General features: G+C 34.5%; 1 protein-coding gene across 4 annotated transcripts in view; it reads right to left on the bottom strand.

Moving 5' to 3' along the window:
* ZFR (zinc finger RNA binding protein) overlaps positions 1 to 18917 on the bottom strand; it is a 67452-nt gene that overhangs the window by 9723 nt on the left and 38812 nt on the right. For 2 of the 4 annotated variants that reach the window (XM_070587083.1, XM_070587084.1), the window contains 6 exons: positions 15745 to 15907; positions 14486 to 14691; positions 13644 to 13794; positions 11244 to 11385; positions 6482 to 6579; positions 5523 to 5618 (listed from right to left, as the gene is read on the bottom strand). In XM_070587083.1, coding sequence (XP_070443184.1) covers positions 5523 to 5618; positions 6482 to 6579; positions 11244 to 11385; positions 13644 to 13794; positions 14486 to 14691; positions 15745 to 15907 — 856 coding nt within the window. The remainder of the gene's footprint in view (positions 1 to 5522; positions 5619 to 6481; positions 6580 to 11243; positions 11386 to 13643; positions 13795 to 14485; positions 14692 to 15744; positions 15908 to 18917) is intronic. The other 2 variants (XR_011530426.1, XR_011530427.1) reach the window with 1 other exon arrangement.

Below are 18917 nucleotides of genomic sequence, written 5' to 3'. Positions count from 1 at the left end.
TATGTGGAAAGAAATGTTGAATCACATATTTCAACTGCCATTTGAGCAGAAAGTATAATTACGGCAGTCCTCTCAGCCTCTTCTTGGGAACTGTCGTTTTACATTCTTTTTAAAAAAATAAGTGAGGTAAAATTCACATAACATAAAATTAACTATTTAAAATAAATAATCCAGTGGCATTTAGTACATTCACTATGTTGCGCACCCACCTCCTCTATCTAGTTCAAAACATTTCCATCACTCCAAAGTAAAACTCCTTACCCAGTAAGCAGTTTCCCCCCTTTACTCCTTTCCTCAAGCCTCTGGCAACCACCAATCTGCATTCTGTCTCTATGGATTTGTCTATTCTGGATATTTCATACAAGTACAATCACATAATGTGTCATCTTTTCTGCCTGGCTTCCTTCACTAAGTGTAATGTTTTGGAAGTTCATCTTGTGACAGATCATTCTTTTTTGTAAAATATTCCTCATCTTAACACATACTGTTTAGAAATAAAATATACAACAAAAATTTAAAAATCAACTAGATGCCTTTTTAAAATTACAGCAGATATACCATTCTAAAGGAAGTTTAAATACTACACAGCAGTTCTGATGTCAGACCAGCCTTACAAGAGAACTCTACCTATATTTTCTTTACTTCATCACCATGGATTCAGGACAACAGAACTAATTTAAAGGCAGAGTACCATTTTCAGTACTCATCACAGTGGTAGAGGAAAAGCCTAAAAGCAGGCATTGTTAGTTCATAAGAATTTCAAATTTCCTTATGAAAATTAAGAAGAAAAGTTATTCTCTGCTCAAGGTGATAGTAGAGAGCCAAATCTCAATATCTCTTGACCTGACAACATGATTATGATTAAGAAATACGTTACCAAGGCAAACTACTGCCACCCAAGCAAAAATATAACAGTTTCAACCAAACAGAGGAAATGGCCAGTGAAAGACTATTTCCAAGAGACCGAGTGGCTTTGGGAACTCTCCGTGTAGCTCCTAACTTGGTTCTCTAGAATGAAGATGGAGTGCGGTTGGCAGTTGAGCGAAAAAAATTTCACCAATAACATCCCAACTCAGAGAGGTAGAACAAGTCATGTTGCAAGTAGCCCCAGGAGAAGAAATTTTCCTAAACATAAATATTCTTCCTGACCACCTTTTATCTCACCAGAGAAAGGAAAAGCAAGAGAATTCATCATCCTGAAGACTCTTTGTGGAAGTGAGAAAGAGGAGAAGAATTCTAATTATCCACATCTACTTATCTCTAATAACAAATAGACATTTGGCTAACATGTAGATAAAAGAAAAATAAATAAGGTAAGATCTTCCAAAGGAATAAAAAGTAGGGAAAAAGCACTATCAAAGATGGCTGTGAACTCTCAACACAAGTGTCCCAAAGTGGCTTCATACACTCAAAACCTTCTCTTGGTTCAGGCAAACAGAAGTCGTTCCTGAAAGGAGATGGTGAATAGGTTCAGGAAACAAACAGAGCAGACACTGCATAGGCAAAGGCTCTAGGGAGCCCAACCTGGGTTGGAAACCTGAGGCTGAAGGTGTACCAATGGATTCCACCTCATAGAATATGACAGCACACTCGATGAAGATACAGGAGAGAGCACAGCCCATGTTTTAACAAAGTTTCATGCAGTCAAACCCTACTCTTTCCCATAAGCAATCCTCAAAGCAGAGCTCATGAGGAAAGAAAAAGGAGGAGAGGTATTTAAAAAAGTGTGAACAGATTCAAAGACAATTCTTGTTCGGATGTCTCAGCACAAAAAGATGATTTTGTAATGGAACTGACGATGCTAAGCACTAACGAGATGAAAACACAAAAACAAACAAGGCCTGACATCTTTGTATTTGGGTGGAACATAGCATGAAAGATAGAGATGAAAAATGTATTCTCTATGGACTTTGAATGATAAGGAAGTGTCAACACAGGTTCACTGCTTGTAACAAATCTATCGCTCTGGTGTAGAATATTGATAGGGAGGCTGTGCATGTGTGTGTCTGTTGGGGCAATGGGTCTGTGGGAACTCTCTACATTCTGCTCAGTTTTGTTGTGAACCAAAAACTGCTCTAAAAAAGAATATCCATTTAAAAAACAAATAAAAAATCTATTCCAGAAGAATCTTAAGGGAATAAAGATACAATGTGCTAATGTTTTGAATTAGAAGAGAACTTGATAGATACAAAAAGCCAATAAAATCAAGAGCTCAAAGTTGAGATGAAAAGGAAGATTGCAGAGCTAATAAAGCAAACTGAAATGCAAAATAACATTATTAGAGAACTTATAAACAAATTATAACTAGCACAGAAGATTGGGTTACAGCTGAAAATCAAGTCACTGCCAAAGAGACAATCACTAGGGGACAAAAGAGGAAAGAGAACAAAGATTAAAACAATTACAGAGAAGATAACAGATATGCAGGACAAAGGCAATCCAACATAAGGATAATTGGTGTCCCTAAAAGAGCGATTGTATTAATCAGACATAATAGAAGACTGTTTTTCCTTCTAACTGAAGGAAAACTCCAATCCATATGATATAACGACATAAAGATTTCAATGAAATGCTGATATTGAACAACAGATTCCAAGACAATTTGGTTAAGTTACTCAAATCAAGGATAAAGAAAGAATTTCTTCAGCAGTCTGTAGAAAAACAAGGGCAAAAAAATTAGGCTGGACTTAGCAATACTCAATGCCCAAAGATATTGGAGAGATAACTAAAAATGGAGAGGGAAAAAGTGTGACCTAATAACGTATTTTTCATTAAAGTTTAAATGCCAATAAGTAGAGATTCTCAAACATGAAAGAAATTCAAAAGAACAAACACTGTTTGCTAAAAACTATTTGATAATAAAATGCAGTCAATCAAGAAATGAAAAGAAGCCTGAGTAGAAGATCTAGTGTTTGGCACTGAACCATTTAAATACAGAACATTAAACAATCACAGGGAATATTACTACAGAAGGTAAATGTAGTTATTTTTACACTTTCAAGGTTTAAAAAAAAAGCATAAAAGGGTAAATTTTCTCATTTTCTAAAGTGGAATCAGCACATAGTCAGTAAGATTAATAAATCAAGAAACAGGTTTAAATACATTACTTAAAGAAATGAACGCAACAAATGAAAGAAGAAAATACAACAAAAAATCCAGAGGAGGATGAGGGGTGGGTAGGAAGAAATGTAAGTGGTAATTTTCTCAGTTTTATAGATGAGAGGTTGACAGACATTATCTAAAATTGTTAAATAGACGAATGAGAATACCACATAAAATTAGAAGGGCAACAACGAATTGTCTAATCAGAAGGAAACACACACACAGTGTTTGTTTTTTGAATTTCTTTCACACATAAAAAGAACAAGAGAAGGAAAAGATAAGAATTACGGCAAAGGACAGAAGGAAACAAAGGAAACATGAACAGAATCATACTAGACAAATGCTAACAAAAAGAAAGCTAGAGTTTCGATATTCAGTGGACAAGCCTTCTTAATTCATGGCAGAAAGTCTTAAATGAGGGGCCCTTTATAATGGCAATAGGTTCAAATTCACAATGAAGACATAACGGTCTTAAGCGTTAATGTCCAAAAATATCACTGCAACAAAACAATAAAGCACAAACTGTAGGAAATACAACAGAAATTAAGAGAAACATAAGAGAAGTAGGAGATTTTAATTCATTTTCGTCAGTCCCTGGACAGATAAATAGACAAAAAATATGCAAGGAAAGAATATAGAAGATATGAACATAATTACTGATGAAGTTGAACTAAGAGGTACATATTGTATCCTATACTTCGTTGAGAACACATCTTTTAAGTGCCCATAGTTTACAAAAATTGTACATATTATTAGACCACAAAGAAAAACTTTAAATTCCAAAAATTACAAATAGGAGAACACATTTATAGAATTACAATGTTATAAAAACTAGAAATTATTTACAAAAACAAAAGCAACCCTCTTTCAATCATGTAGAACTAAAAAATTCCCTCAAAACTACTCTTGGCCTAAAGACAATATTAAAACAAATTTCAAATTGCATAGGAAAAAAAGACAAGATATTATATATACAGCCAAAAATCTGTGCTCAGCCTTAAATTAGCTTTAAAACCTCTACATAATTTAAGACTGAGTGAATGAAACAAGAAAACAACTCAAAGAAGTTTGTAAAAGAACAATAAAAATAAACCCAAAGAAAACAGAAAATTAGAGATGAAATCCAGAAATCAATGAATTTAAGAGGAAAATGGTAGACGTGGCAGATAAATTTAAGGAGCTAATTCTTTGGGGAGAGGAAAATATAATAAACCACTGCCTAAAGAGTACAATACTAGGAGCAAGTTTTAAAAGTCAAAATACTGACATCTTAGTGTGTTTTAAAGTACCAAAATACTGGTGTACTTTTTCATTATGTGTGTGTGATTTCAGGATCAGCCAGCAGCCGCTGTTTGCTCTCTCTGATTCTCCCATCATTACCCTGCCATGGCCTATGCTCCCTCAATTCCTTTTACTTATGCATCCTCTCTTTTCCACTCAGTTCTTACAGCTCTGCAGGCTCAAAGAGTGAGCACCCTCTGAGGTCGATGGCGCTCTCTGATAAAGAGAAAAAAGGTGTAACGCAGAGCAGGGCTACCAACAGTGTTGAACCTCTGAACTCCAAGAGTGACCCAGAAGGAGTGGCCTCAGAGTCCATTCTCACAAGTATTGAAGCTTGGACTTACTACAAGAGAAACAGCCTCAAGGGCATCTGGGTTGAGGGGACTGAAGGTGAAGGAGCCAGGAAGTAGGATGATGATGTATAATGCTCATATTTTTAGTCATTTTAAAAATCTGAAGTTATTTAATGCTTATAAATTTTTTATATTTAAAATATAATAAGAATTCAGTGAATTCTGATGACATATAAATACTGAAACATCCATTTGTCATTTTGCTCCTATATGGCAACGGCTATTACTGGCTAATCAGTCAAACAAGACAGAATTAGAAGCAAAAGAAAGCAGTAATAAAGACGCTCCAGGTATTTACAAAACCCTAAGAGAGTAAAACTCTTATTATATAAAAATCTGACTATGTAGCTGAATTGGCTGATTTTTTTAGGAAAAGAAGTTGCCAAAATTAGCCCCAGGAGAGAGAAAAATTAAATGGATTAATTAATCATAATAGAAGAAACTGAGAAAATGCTACCCTGTTAAAAGGTATTGGGAACTGATGATGTCACATGAATTCTACAAACTGTCAAGGAACAGATAGTTAAAAAATTAATAAATACTGTGAGATGACTAAAAAAGGAGAGGAAAATACAGAAAGAAACAGCAAGCGCAATTCTGTAAATAGTAAATTCTCAGAAAATTAAACACTATAAGACCCCCAGGATTTCTCACTAGAAGAGGAAAAAAGCTATATTTAGGAAATGAAAATAAAGTTGATCCTTAAATGTAAGATGAGACTACAAAAACTGCAGAAATATTTCCTAAATATTTATTTTCCACACCATACAGTTACATACTACTCACCCAGCTTGGAAAATCAGACCAAGTTGGAACTCGCTGACAGAGGTCCCGGAGAATACGTATGATAATCACACAGGACTGCAGACCATTAGCTCTAGCCTTGAGAGCAACACAAAAACCAAGTGAATTAATCTTAGAAATATTGAAAATATCCCTTGATGAAAAAAAGTTAAAATACCACTGTTTAATGGAAGCTCAGATAAAAATAAAACAAAAATAACCACACTTAAAATTGGACTCAATGAGCTGCCATTTACAGCAATATTTTATGCCAGGGTTAGTATTTAAAAGCTGGTATTTAGGTCAAAGTAAACAGATTATACAAGAATAATATTTCTTGATCCCCTGTGAACCTTGACCTGTGTTCATTTAAAACAGTAAACTTAAAAAATATCTGCCTACATTAGAAATAAAAGAAAAAGTAAAGAGCTAAAAAGTTTGTCTAGGGACTGAAAGGTTAAGGAAATCTGTTTGGTTTCCCTGCTGTGCCTTTGCATGACTGCAAAGTCACTAAACCAAACAGCTGCTTCCTCTCCTTTCACTCCCTACACTTAATAACTTAGAGAAAGAAGGGAAAAAAATCTTAAAACTATACACAAAGCTTTAAACACATATTCCATTATTTAAAGCAAAGTTAATCTGCAGCCTTATGGAATATAATATATATACACAAACATGTGATGTTCCTAAACAAGTCAACTTTAAATATAGTCACTAAAAATAAAAATAAAAAACCCAAACTACAAAACACCCCCAAAACCTAAGTTTATTGTCAAATTAATAGTAACTGCAATACGCAGATCTTCATACCCAGCTTTCTATGTTAACATATTTTCTGAGATTTAATTCAAAATAGTATTGCTTGGGCAATCTTTTGAAATGTTTAAACACAGTTAAACATGTTGAACTGAACTACTCTCTCTCATAAGGCTACAAGAAAAAAGTAAAATGATGTTCCGAACCTGGAACCACTTAGCGTGGCGTAGAGCAGCCAGAGCGTCAAGGCATTTTTGCCTGTCCAAGACGTCCGGTGGGTCTTTCACCATACCCGAGGTTACATCTAAAATGGATTGAATTGGCAAAATGCAGTGAGGAATGGGTGTTTGACCAGGTGAGCAAGACACTTCCTTAAAGTTGCATCAGTGTCACACAAGCCATTTGAGAGTTTATCAACACTTTGATGTACCAAGGGAGTTATTTTCAACAAATTTACATAATCCAATATGAAGACCAAAAGGAGAATTAATTTAAACTCTTAATTTAGAAATATAATAATTTCTGCAAATATTAACTCTACCCACCAAAATAAAATCAAAAGGAAGGATTACTGGACACAGCGCTCCAGCACAAGGATGACAAGACAAGAGGGAACACAAAAATCCACCTTAATAAATGAGAATGTACAATAAACTACTGAGTTTGTTCAGTATTCTAAATGGTCACTGGTTTTTCTGAGGCTGACACAGCAAAAAACTAATGATAAATATGGAATGACCAATACAGTAATAATCATAGAAAAAAAATGAAGAGCACAAAATAGGCATCTCTAAGAGCTCAATGCTTTCTCTTCCATGAGGGAGTTTTAGCTGTTAGGGAATATAAAATGCCCTTTGAAATTCAAAGTTCCTGTAAAGAATTCCAAAGAATGACTAGAGAGAAACAATGGGTAAAGTAGAAAAGGGCAACCGGAACTAGCATGGTTAAATAGAAGAAGTATAGAAATAGAAAAGATGCAGTAAGCAGAATGCTTTGATGATAAATAGTATATAGGCTCTAAGGTTATAACAACTGATTTTAATCAGATTATTGTACTAAAACACAAATGAACCTCATAAAACTTGTGAAGAAAATGTGACCCTAAACCAAGACAAGAAGTTAAACCTCACACTCATAAAAGCATTTGGAGGACCAGCTTTATATTCACCTAAACATATCTGGAAAAAGTGTATTAAAAAAACAGGAAATTTGCTAATCAAACTATTCACAAGTGAATAGCAATTAAGTCAATCTAATTCACAGCTCTTGGTGATTTTACTAGTATAAATATTTTTTAAATATAGGAAAATTATATACCTGGTAAGTAACCTATTGAATTAACAGTCAGTCCTGTGGCTACAGAGTACGAGCATTATGGGGCATTTAGGATATAATTTACAAAACCATTGAGGGCACCAAATGAATATGAGGGACAAAAGAAGAAATATATGATAAAAGAAAAAGTTAAAGATGATTTTATTTTAAGAGTATACTGCAACTCTGGGCAAGGTACTTGATTGTATATTTTATATGAGCATTCAGAAATCTTAAAAGATACTTGTCCTTATTTTGAGCAGATAACATATAAAAAGTGATAAAGAACTCTAACCCCTGTCTAGGCCTTCCATTCTTAGTTCTTCCTCCTCAAATAATCAGATGGCATAGATTTTCCCCAAGACATATCAGAAGGGAGATTTACAGATAATCAAAGAACACTATGTGGCATTTTGAGAATAAACACTGAATGAGGAAATCTGGGTACTAAAAAGAAATTATCAAGACAAAACATTAGTAATTTTTTTAAAGTAGTAAACAATCTCGAAATCTGCCAGACCAATTACTAAATCCAGAAGTATATTGAACATAAGAAATGGGCTATTCTGAGATATGGAAAAGGAACACAGGAAAGCACAGCTAACTAAGGAAGTAAAAAAAAGAAAGGAAAAAGAAACAACAACAAAAAAACCCATTCCCCAAAGCAGGGTTACAGAACATGCTGAAGGACCCTCTTCTCATACCCCTTATTTATTTCCATTATATGCTAAGGCTAGAATGCAAATAGGTGACAATGTGCAATCTCTTTCCAAAAAAGTTTCTGAATTTCTAATGTTAATTCACGATGTTATAATTTCCTCCAATAAGAAAGAAAATTTTTATTTTTGCACACAAGCATTCATAACTTTGCAAATTTTAATTAATGATACAATTTCAAAGATGCCAAGACACCTATTGCAATTTAAAAACAAATGAAGAGCTGTAAGTAGAAAATTTCTGTTAAATTTAGAGTGTGGATTTTTGCACCCATTTTATATTTCAAGTGGATTAACCCCTTAGATATAATGTACCAAAATTATACTTGTTGCCTAATACCCAGTTAACAAAAACAAAATAATCAGTTAATTTATTTAAAAAAATTCAAATTCTTACCCTACATGAACATGTTTCATAAATTTTAAGGGGTTAATCACCAGTTAGAAGACATGCTGTGTCCACACTATTTTATGATTAAAAGTTAATGGGAATATATTAATTTAAATTAACATGGTTATATAAAATATATAATCCACCCAACCATTTAAAAACTAGTGTGAACACTGCTCAATTCTAGAAGAGACAAAGACAAAACAAACAAAACAGCCACACAAGGACAATAAATGCCAGACTCTGCATCCAAAATCCCTCCTTAATCAAATGGCAGGTGTGACACTGAGCTTTTGAAAACCTTGGTCAAAAATCCTTCCGATGTCTTGGCAGCAACCCCTGACAGGAATCAATCCCCTCTGCTAGAAGGCTTTGGACCGGGCCTGATAAGCTACAGGTAGAAAAAAACACACACAATACTTGACTTGCTGCAGAAAAGACTCTGCAGCAAGGGTTAGAGCATTTCGAACATTTCAAGCTTCAAGTCAATTAAATGTTTACTTAACATTTAACTGTCAAACACAGTACCATAAAATAGATCTGTCATGCGTTTAACAGTTATTTGGGCAATTTAATCATTTCCTTTAAATAATTTTTGGTATTAAACAGGACCATTACGCATTAAAGAGGGTACCACACTATGCGCAAGTCACAAGTCTCATGATTACAATTGCTCTTCCGGCAAAGCCTTCCTTACCCCCTGTACTAACTCCCCAAAGCAAGCTACAGGCTTTAAATGATTTTAAGACACAGAGCATTGGGAGCTGCAGTGAGAGAGAATACATACCGTTATTCTGCAGCAAGAAAGAAGCAATCTTCGTAATGAAGCTAAAGACATGATTTACTGCAGTAATCTGCAGCAAGGAACACTCTATCAATGTTTCTATACTTTTTGCACATCCAACTTTTCAGCTCAGTGTCTTGAAGTAAAATCTTTCAATTTTGAACTGATCATTTCTCTCACCATAGTATTTATGAAATACAGAACAATAATTCTAACTCAAGTCTGGGTCAGACAAAAATATAATTTTGTTTCCTTTAGAAGGGATAGGTTATCAAAGACTACTACAAACATGATACTATTAGCTTTAGACTTTTGCAACATTATAAAATGACTTCATACTGCACAAATTTAACTAAGCCTAAATTGGACAAAATGTGCTCTGAAATAAAGTTAAATGGTTATATGAGTATAATTTCATCCTACATATAGCAACTTTTATTTATATCATATTAGAAGACTTCTTTTTCAAATCCTAAGAGTCACATGCTGCATATGAATTGACCAGATTGACTCAGGAACTGTTTTTCCAGTAATATCCACGGCCAGACCTTGAGTGGAAATTCATGTCCATATAAAAGATCCTTTACACAAAATCCACTTCTTTTTATGATGTAGAGCTTATACAACATACAAGTCCCGACATGCTGTATATACAAAGTATGCAAGATTAGACACGTTTCCCAATGACCACATTTTAATAAAATGTTCTTTTCCTGGGTTGTGGAAAGCCCAGTGCCTTAAAAAGAGTGCTTTGCTGTAAGAAAATAAATTTAAAGGGACAGTAATTGAGAGCCTAGTGATGCTATTTTAGACTAAATAATTTTATATTCAATATATAGTATTCTATCTTATCACAAAGAAATATTAGTAGATTATAACTCCATACTTAACAAGTTAAGATGTACAAAAATTACATGAAAGGAAACAAAGTAAATTTTATCTGACCCATAAAACAACAGAACCAACATACCGCAGACACTGACCATGCTTTTTGGCTTAAAAGCTTTTGAAGCTTTGAAAATGTTACAGAATAGTCCCTAAAGCAACATTGCTGGCACCAGCAGGATTTCATAATCTACAATTGTAAAGTAAGTTTAAAAACCCTAAACTGTACTACAACTCACTAACTACACCTACACCGTTTATTTTTTCATTATCTCTAATACTGGGGTCAAATGCCCAAATCTATGTGCATTAGGATGCTCTGGATTTATGAAAGTGCTCCAAACCAAAGAGCAACCTCAGAGAACTAGAAATATATACCTCAGGACAAGCCAAATCCATGATCACATACGTAACAATGCCTCTTAAAATATAAGTATTATGAGTATTTAACCAATTTATTTCTAAAACTCTCTTGTCTTTTTTGTAAGACAAGGCAAGGACAAGAACGTTTTAATAGAAATTAAATTTGTGGCCCCTTACTAGCAACATTTCTTTAATTTTTTCATGTGTTGACTATGCCGGTAAGAACAATTTTGAAGTTTTTTTTTTTTTTTCCAGAAATCTGAGGTTAGCAAGAAAAGAAAAAAATCAAGAAAATCAGTAATACCATGAGAGTTTTATATATAAGTACACTACTAAAAAGAGCATTTACTTTCTGAGAAATGATCTTAAGTAAAACTGGTTGCTATATAAGTCAAATCTATCCAATTCATATGTAATGCCAGCATGTTGCCTTCTAGGGCTTAATGCCATCTTAAAGAGTAGGTAAATGAAAAAAAAAGTTAATAGAAAAGTAGAATGTTTAATGGCTTTCCAACCTCCTTCCCTCATGTTCTCTTCTCGAATAATTGGAGATGTCAGGGTGATAGTGACTTGCATTTTGGGTTCCACACATGAATTCAAAATTATTGCCGCTTCAGACACAGCACATTTTATGTCATACTTCTCAGGACTTATAACCTATGTAATGAAGAGTACAAGAAATTAGTTGGACCTTTTTACATACGGCTCTTTCATTTTTCTCACCACCATAACCATTTCAAAAGAACTAGATCATATACTACTCTCTCCAAGAAGCCTTGCAATGAATGCAAATATCACTAATCTCTTGCCCTACTTTCCTTTTAGGATTCTTTGTTGAGCTAATATTTACCATTATTTATATCATGAGTTTTATTTGTCTATATGTATGTCCCTCTTAGATGATGAATTCTTGGATAAAATAAATACCGCCGTATTTATTACTGTATTTTCCTAATAGCATCTGGCTAGTTAAGTACTCATGTATTTGCAGAAATGGAATGAGACTAAAACAGATACTCAAAACTACAGGAGCCATAATTCAACCATTCCCATTGCACTGTGAAATCAACAGATCTACATTTTATCAGAGAGCAGAACATCCTGGTTAACATCAAGAAAAACAAGGATTCACTGCAATTTGGGAGACATGTGGGAAGCCACAGTTTATATGATCAAATGAAGATCCACAGAAATTAACACTGAGTGTTTATAGTATAGTATCTAGGTTCAAATCTTAGTTCTGCTACTTTGTGATGTGAAGATGGGTAAATTACTCACTCCTCTACCTGTTTCTGTAAAATGGGGACAATAATTTTATCTAACCTAGAGAACTGTCAGAAGTTTAAATGAATTAACTATATAAAACACTTAAAACAGTACCTGATACATAGTAAATACTATATAATTGTTAACTATGACAATGGTGATGATGAAGAATTAGTTCCATTTCTCTTGCTTATCCACTAGTACAGTAAGTACAGACTAACTTGGAAAGAGTATTCTGCTTTTGGCTCAATTGCTTAACTGTTATTTAGGAAGGATGTAATATTTCCTGCTTTGTAGTTTTACTAAGCACCATAGCTAGGATCAAAATGTTTCTTGAAAATTAATGTAATTCTTTCAAGGTCCTCGAATCTCCTCTTCTCCCCCTTCATCGCCCTAGCAGCCTCAACAGAGGGGTAAGAAGCAGACACACAATGCCAACTCTGCTGGCTCCTAATACTTACAAGGACTCATCCACAATAAGAAATTCCGTATCTGGAACAACAGTAGTATAAGGCAAACAAGAGTAAGTGCCAGAATTGTCAGAGCTTAAGTTCAATAGTGTGCTTCACTATCCCTTGTGTTATCAGTTGCTCTGCTGTGGTCAGGTATTACTTATTTTGACTCATTACTGTAGAATACACATTACCAAAGAAATGTCAAACCCTGGATTTAGAATGTTTAGTTAAATTGCAAGGTTTTGAAAGAAGTTTTATACATTAAATTCTTCAAAGAATCTTTACTTATTTATTTTTTGCTAGTAAGATTCACCCTGAGCTAACATCTGCTGCCAATCTTCCTCTATTTTGCTTGAGGAAGACTAGCCCTGAGCTAACATCTGTGCCAATCTTCCTCTATTTTGTTTGTGGGATGCCACCACAGCATGACGGACCAGTGGTGCAGGTCTGTGCCCAGGATCCAAACGTGCGAACCCAGGCTGCTGAAGTGGAGCACGTGAACTTAACCACTACACCATGGGGTTGGTCCTAAAGAATCTTTATTTTAAGTCTCAGCCTGAGGTTCTTTCAATATGAGCTAATGTATTAAAATTTTCAAAAATTCAAACAAAGAAAAGGTTTGCTTTTGTAGCACCAAAAGGGGATATTCTATTAATTGTGCATTGCCATGATGTGTTGGATGAAGACAGAAGTAATTCCTACTATTATAACATGTAGAAAACCAAAAATAGTAACAATAAAACTGGGGAAATTAAAAATGAGAAAGACTACCTTAATTACTACATTTTATTGAAAACGTATTCAACTAAATAGGCAAGATACTTATGACTTTTAAAAATTTAAGCTTGCTATACAGAGGCTTTGTTTGGAAAAAATATCACTTTCTGTTCTGACTGCCTTCTCTCTTATGATTCAAATCTTGGAAAAAGAATAGGAAGAGGACATGTGCTGCAATTTTACATTTTTAAATAAATTAGCAAGATGGCTTCATGCCAAATATAAGCACTGTAAAACCCAAAAAGACAAAGTAGAAAATAGTTCTACCAATTTGCACAATCAAGCAAAAAACTCAATATGGAAAGCCAGGCCAAAATTTTAAAGGGCAGCTTAAGTTTAAGCTTGAAGCACAGTGAGTCCTGCCAAAAACTTTTGAACCAGACAAGGGGTAAAAATGAACATTTCCATAATACTTACAGCAAGCTGTTTGGGTAGGTTTTCTGCGATACGGCTTAATAATGTCTTTGAAGGTTTCTCTGAGCACAGCAAAACAAGGTTGACATTTCTATCTCCTCGGAGAAGTAATCCTTTTGCCAATACTCCCACTCGCAAAACTCCTTTTAAAGCTCTGCAGTGAAATCAAATTATGTTATGACATTTCTCTTTTCAACCAGAACCATGATAATCTCTAAACACACAATAGTAAATTAATTTTTATACTATTAAAATTTTCAACTACAATATAAAAACATTTAATATTTTTAGAATTATCCTTCATTTAGATAAGAAATATGGATAAATAAATCAAGACCTAAGTTCTCACAAGGACAACTACAAGGCAAAGAACATTAATGCTTCTGTGTCTCATTTTACAAGTTAAAATTGTGTAATATGAAATATGGAATATGAAAATATTTTCAAATGGTAAAGGGAGAACGAAGTTATAGATCACAATGTAAAACCTGATATGAAAGATGTTGCTAAAACAAAGACTGAACGTGGGGCAGATGCACAAAAAAATAAAAATTGAATAGCAGCTGACTGTAATTGGAAAACTACAAAGGCTGCTTTGAAAAGGGATTCAAAATAGTTTTATATAAGTTCAAATAAAATGAGTAAAATTACAAGGTTGGAGATTGTACGGAATTGTGTATTTCTCATTTTAGCAAAAAGCAGCTGAATTCATTAAATATCCAACACAAGCACAAGACATGCAAATTCACACCAAAGAGTTTTCAGTCTTTGTAAACTCTTATTTCAAGTGTAAGAAGTCTATGTAAAGAAAAACAAAAATATACAAAGGAAGTCTGAAAACACACCTGTCTTTACCTCCCTCTTTCTTATCATCTCCCTCTTTGCTCTTGCTCTTCTCATGTTCAGACAAACTATCTGAAACAAGTTTTAAAGCACGTTCAGTGATAGAAACAATTTTCTGAACTGCCTGTAATTCCTCTTCAGTTGGATAAATGGTTGCATGTTTTGTCATTACGTAACGGTCATCAGAGGAGTCAGGGCGACGTAAAGGCTAGAGAGAAAAAAAAAGTTACTTCATTTTAAAAAATGTTTCCTGAGCAAAAGTAAACCAATATTTTTCAACTATATAAATGTGTCATATTTTTTAAAAAAGAAAGTCAATTATGCAAAATGTCCATTTTTAACCGTCTTCCCCTTTTTTCCATTTTAGTAGAAACAAAAATGCAAACCATGGAAAGTTATACCAGCGAGAGTATGTATATATGTATGTATACATGTTTTGCCTGAAAACAAGACAAAACTATAACACATGGCATTTAAGCTTATGAAAATACATTTTACTCCACTTTAAGAACCAGTGATTCTGAAATTTTTTTTGCTTTTAATAAAACAAGTTTTACCAGTGCTGCTTCTGTGTGATGAGAAAGAGAACAGGTTAAAGAGGACAAATTTGTTCTAAATGGTTTTTCTTCTAAATGCTTTCTAGAAAACAAAGCAGTCCTCATGTTTTCCATAGTCTGAACGTCTATGAAATGTTCCTCATAACCCAGGTGTCTCTCCTCCTACCTAGCTTCCACAGAGCACAAACTCTCAAGATGCAGATCTTTCCTGTAGTTTTCCTAACACATCAACTGTGGTACTCCTGTTAAACCATTTAGCCCATCCTGCACTTAATTCAGAAGTAGTAGTAGGTTTTAGATAGGATTTGAAGGAGGAAAAAAGATTCTAAACCACTGGTGATGGGAAGATAAGAATAATTTTGAAGGCAAAGGAGCTGCTTTCAAAATTAGTTGTTCCTGCTAATCTAAAGAACAACAAAGGCAAGAAAATCTCCTATGTGAAAGAACAGCTGGCAAAAGAAGCTCTGCTCCCATTTAGCTTATATTGCAAGTAAGAAAGATTCATGGAAATTGTAAATTCCTTATACATAAAGACATGAATTGAGAACCTGTAATAAAAGGAGGGAAAATTCTAAATCAGGTGAAAAACTTACATCAAGATTAAGAGACTACTAAGTCTAAGAATTAGTCCCCCAAACTGTTATCTTCCAATGCTGAACCAGTCTTATACTTTCACCCCCTACATAAACAAAGTGGACACTCACTGCAGGCCCTTGTGGCTGAGGAGGCATCCCTGGTCGGACTCCCAGAAGGCCTAATGGGCCTGGGGGACCATGAGGATAGCCTCCATCAGGCATTCGGCGGCGATCATCCCAATGATGCTGTTCTTCCTCCATTCTTCTCCAGTACATGTCCTCTTCATAACGTCTGAAACATAGAGAATATTATAAGCCTATAAGAAAAACACAACCCAAGAACTTACATCAATAATGACATAAAAAGCAGTTTAAAAAACCAAAAACCAAATCAGTCTAGCTAATACCTTTCTTTTTCCCAACTGTATCTGATTTCCCTTACGTGCTTTCATCCAGAAGTAAATCGAAGTGAATGGAAGCGAAAAGAGAAGGTGAGAAAACAAAGAGAAAAGGAAAACAACATTTCGCAGCCTCAGGTCAAAGTTGAAAGCACCAGAAACCTCAGAGTTCCTTTCAACCTCTCCCTCTTTAAGGGAGAGTCTGTGAACTTAAATGCCTACCTAAAGCGGCCAGACCAATAATATGTGCGAGTCAAAGACCCAAAGCACACTTTTAGGAATTTTATTCACGTCTCCAAATTAATGTGCTCTCTCCTATTGTTTCCTTAGAGACAACCTCTTAAGACTACCATTAATTTCCCCATTTATGATACAGGCAGAGACAAGGACATTTCTCTACCATGAGGAAAATAACAGTAAAAGACAGTGAGAAGTGGCAACTCATATTCTGTCTCACTCTTGGGGACATATGAAGGGTGATGGGGACTGTGGTAAAGTAGAAAGTGCACCTTCTCGCTGGAGACAACAGCTGCAATTCAGCTTCTATTAATGACTGCCAGAAGGGAATATAGGTTGTAATCCCAAGTTCATCAGGATTTTAATGCTTATAAATGCCCTCAACGTTGGTCTTTAAATGTTGGTTCAGATTTAAAAATACCACATAGACCAAATAAAATACCCATGGGCTGATCTTGGCCTGTGGGCAGCTAGTGCGTAGCCTCTGTTTTAATGGTCAACATTTTCAGAATCGGATTTCTTTTGCACCATCTCACTCTCTCTCTCTCTCTCAGTTCTATCCTCACTTTCAGCTTCAAACTAAGATATCAGTAATTCCCAAGGGAAATCATGTCTCTAAAGCAAATTTTGGTAGACATAAGGTTTTACTAGACAAGATATAAGAAAGAAGTATGCTTCTCAAGTAGCACTATAGAAACTACCAATTTCCTCAGAGACTGGGAAAAAGAAGTGCTTTTCAGGTCATCCAACTTAGGACCTGAAGTGAAACACACTTCTATTTTATGTCTACGCCTTGAGCGAAAACGAATAAAAACAGCATGAAGGCTCTGGAAAAACAAGTTAATTCCATTAAACATCAAAAAAAGTTTAAGTTAAATAAGGGCAGGGAACCTTATCCATTGTTTACCAATTCATACTCAGCACCTAACATACTATGTGCTACTTCCTGGCACACAGTAGGTATTCAATAAATATTTAATATATCAGAGGAAATAACTGCATAATCTAGGTATAGAGAATTTCCAATGCATTACAAAGGCAGAAACTCCATAAAGAATGAGACAGATTTCAATGCATAAAAAATAAAATGATACATAAATAACATCAAAAACAATGTAAAGGTAACACATTAATAAGGGTTAACAGCTACAATATAAGAAATGTCTGTACGAGAATCAACAAAAGTAAAAAAATGAATAGGCAATTTACCACAGAAGAACTCTATGTGGTCAAACGTAAAATAAAAATTCAATCTGCCAGTAATATAAACAATTCAAAGTGAAACGAAAATGGCTCATGTTTCACACTCTCACTGGCAGAGATTTTAGTAAGTTACAGCAGTGGTTCCCAAATTGTGGTTCAGAGACCCCAGATGGTCCCTGGGACCCCTTCAGGGAATCCATGACATCAAAATTACTTTCAAAATCCTAAGACATTATTCGCCTTTTCCACTGTTATTCTCTTAAGAGTGTACAGTGGAGTTATCCAGAGGCAAAATGTGGTATCACAACATACTGAACACAGCAGATGGAGAATCACGCTGCCTTCTCTTAAACTGGACTTTTTTTTTTTAAAGAGTTTATTTTTTCCTTTTTCTCCCCAAAGCCCCCCAGTACGTAGTTGTATATTCTTCGTTGTGGGTCCTTCTAGTTGTGGCATGTGGGACGCTGCCTCAGCGTGGTTTGATGAGCAGTGCCATGTCCGCGCCCAGGATTCGAACTAACGAAACACTGGGCTGCCTGCAGTGGAGCACGCGAACTTAACCACTCGGCCACGGGGCCAGCCCCTAAACTGGACTTTTAAGTTGCAAAAATTTACAACAATGTCATTCTCACTATTCTGGGGAAGAAACATAGTTATGTTATAGTCAATTTTTCACCATATTGTATTTATTAAGTGTATTTAATCTAATTATTAACTATATTTTAACAAACATAGTTAAAATGTCATTTTTAAATGAATTCTATAAATATTTAAACTTGTCAATTTTCATTTCTAATACAGTAAATCTTGACAGCTATAACCCACATAAGCAAAAGCTCTTTGGAGTCTTCAATAATTATTGAGCATACAGAGTCCTGAGACCAAAAAGTCTGAGAACCAGTAAGTTATACTACCCAGTATCAGCTGAAGTATGGGTATCCTTCAATCAAACATTTCTATTTCTGGGATTTTATTATTAGCAATTAATCATGACTTATGCAATAATATAGGCTCAAGTATGACCAACGTAATAATTATAGGGAAATACTGGAAACAAACTAGATATCTAACAATATGGAACTGGTTATAAAGAAAATTTTACATCTGCAAAGAGAATACTATGCCATGAAAAACAAAACAATTCTAGCTTAATTTTTAGAAAAGTTGCTATGTAAATGAAAAAAGTGGGTTATAAAATGTGTACATTATGCTTCTGTTCATATTTTTTCAATTAAATTTTAAAACTTTTACAAAAATACTCATGGCAGTAGTATTCATGATAGCCCCAAAGTGGAAACAACAGAAATGTCCATCAATTGATGAATGGATAAACAAAATGTGGTACTTCCATATAATGTAATATCATTCAGCCATAAAAAGGAACAAAGTACTGACATATGCTATAACATGCACGAATCTTGAAAACATTATGACAAGTGCAAGTAGCCATACACAAAAGATCAG

Source organism: Equus przewalskii, chromosome 20 (assembly GCF_037783145.1).
Source record: "Equus przewalskii isolate Varuska chromosome 20, EquPr2, whole genome shotgun sequence".
NCBI classification, from domain to species: Eukaryota; Metazoa; Chordata; class Mammalia; order Perissodactyla; family Equidae; genus Equus; species Equus przewalskii.
This window is presented reverse-complemented; position numbering and strand designations above follow the sequence as displayed.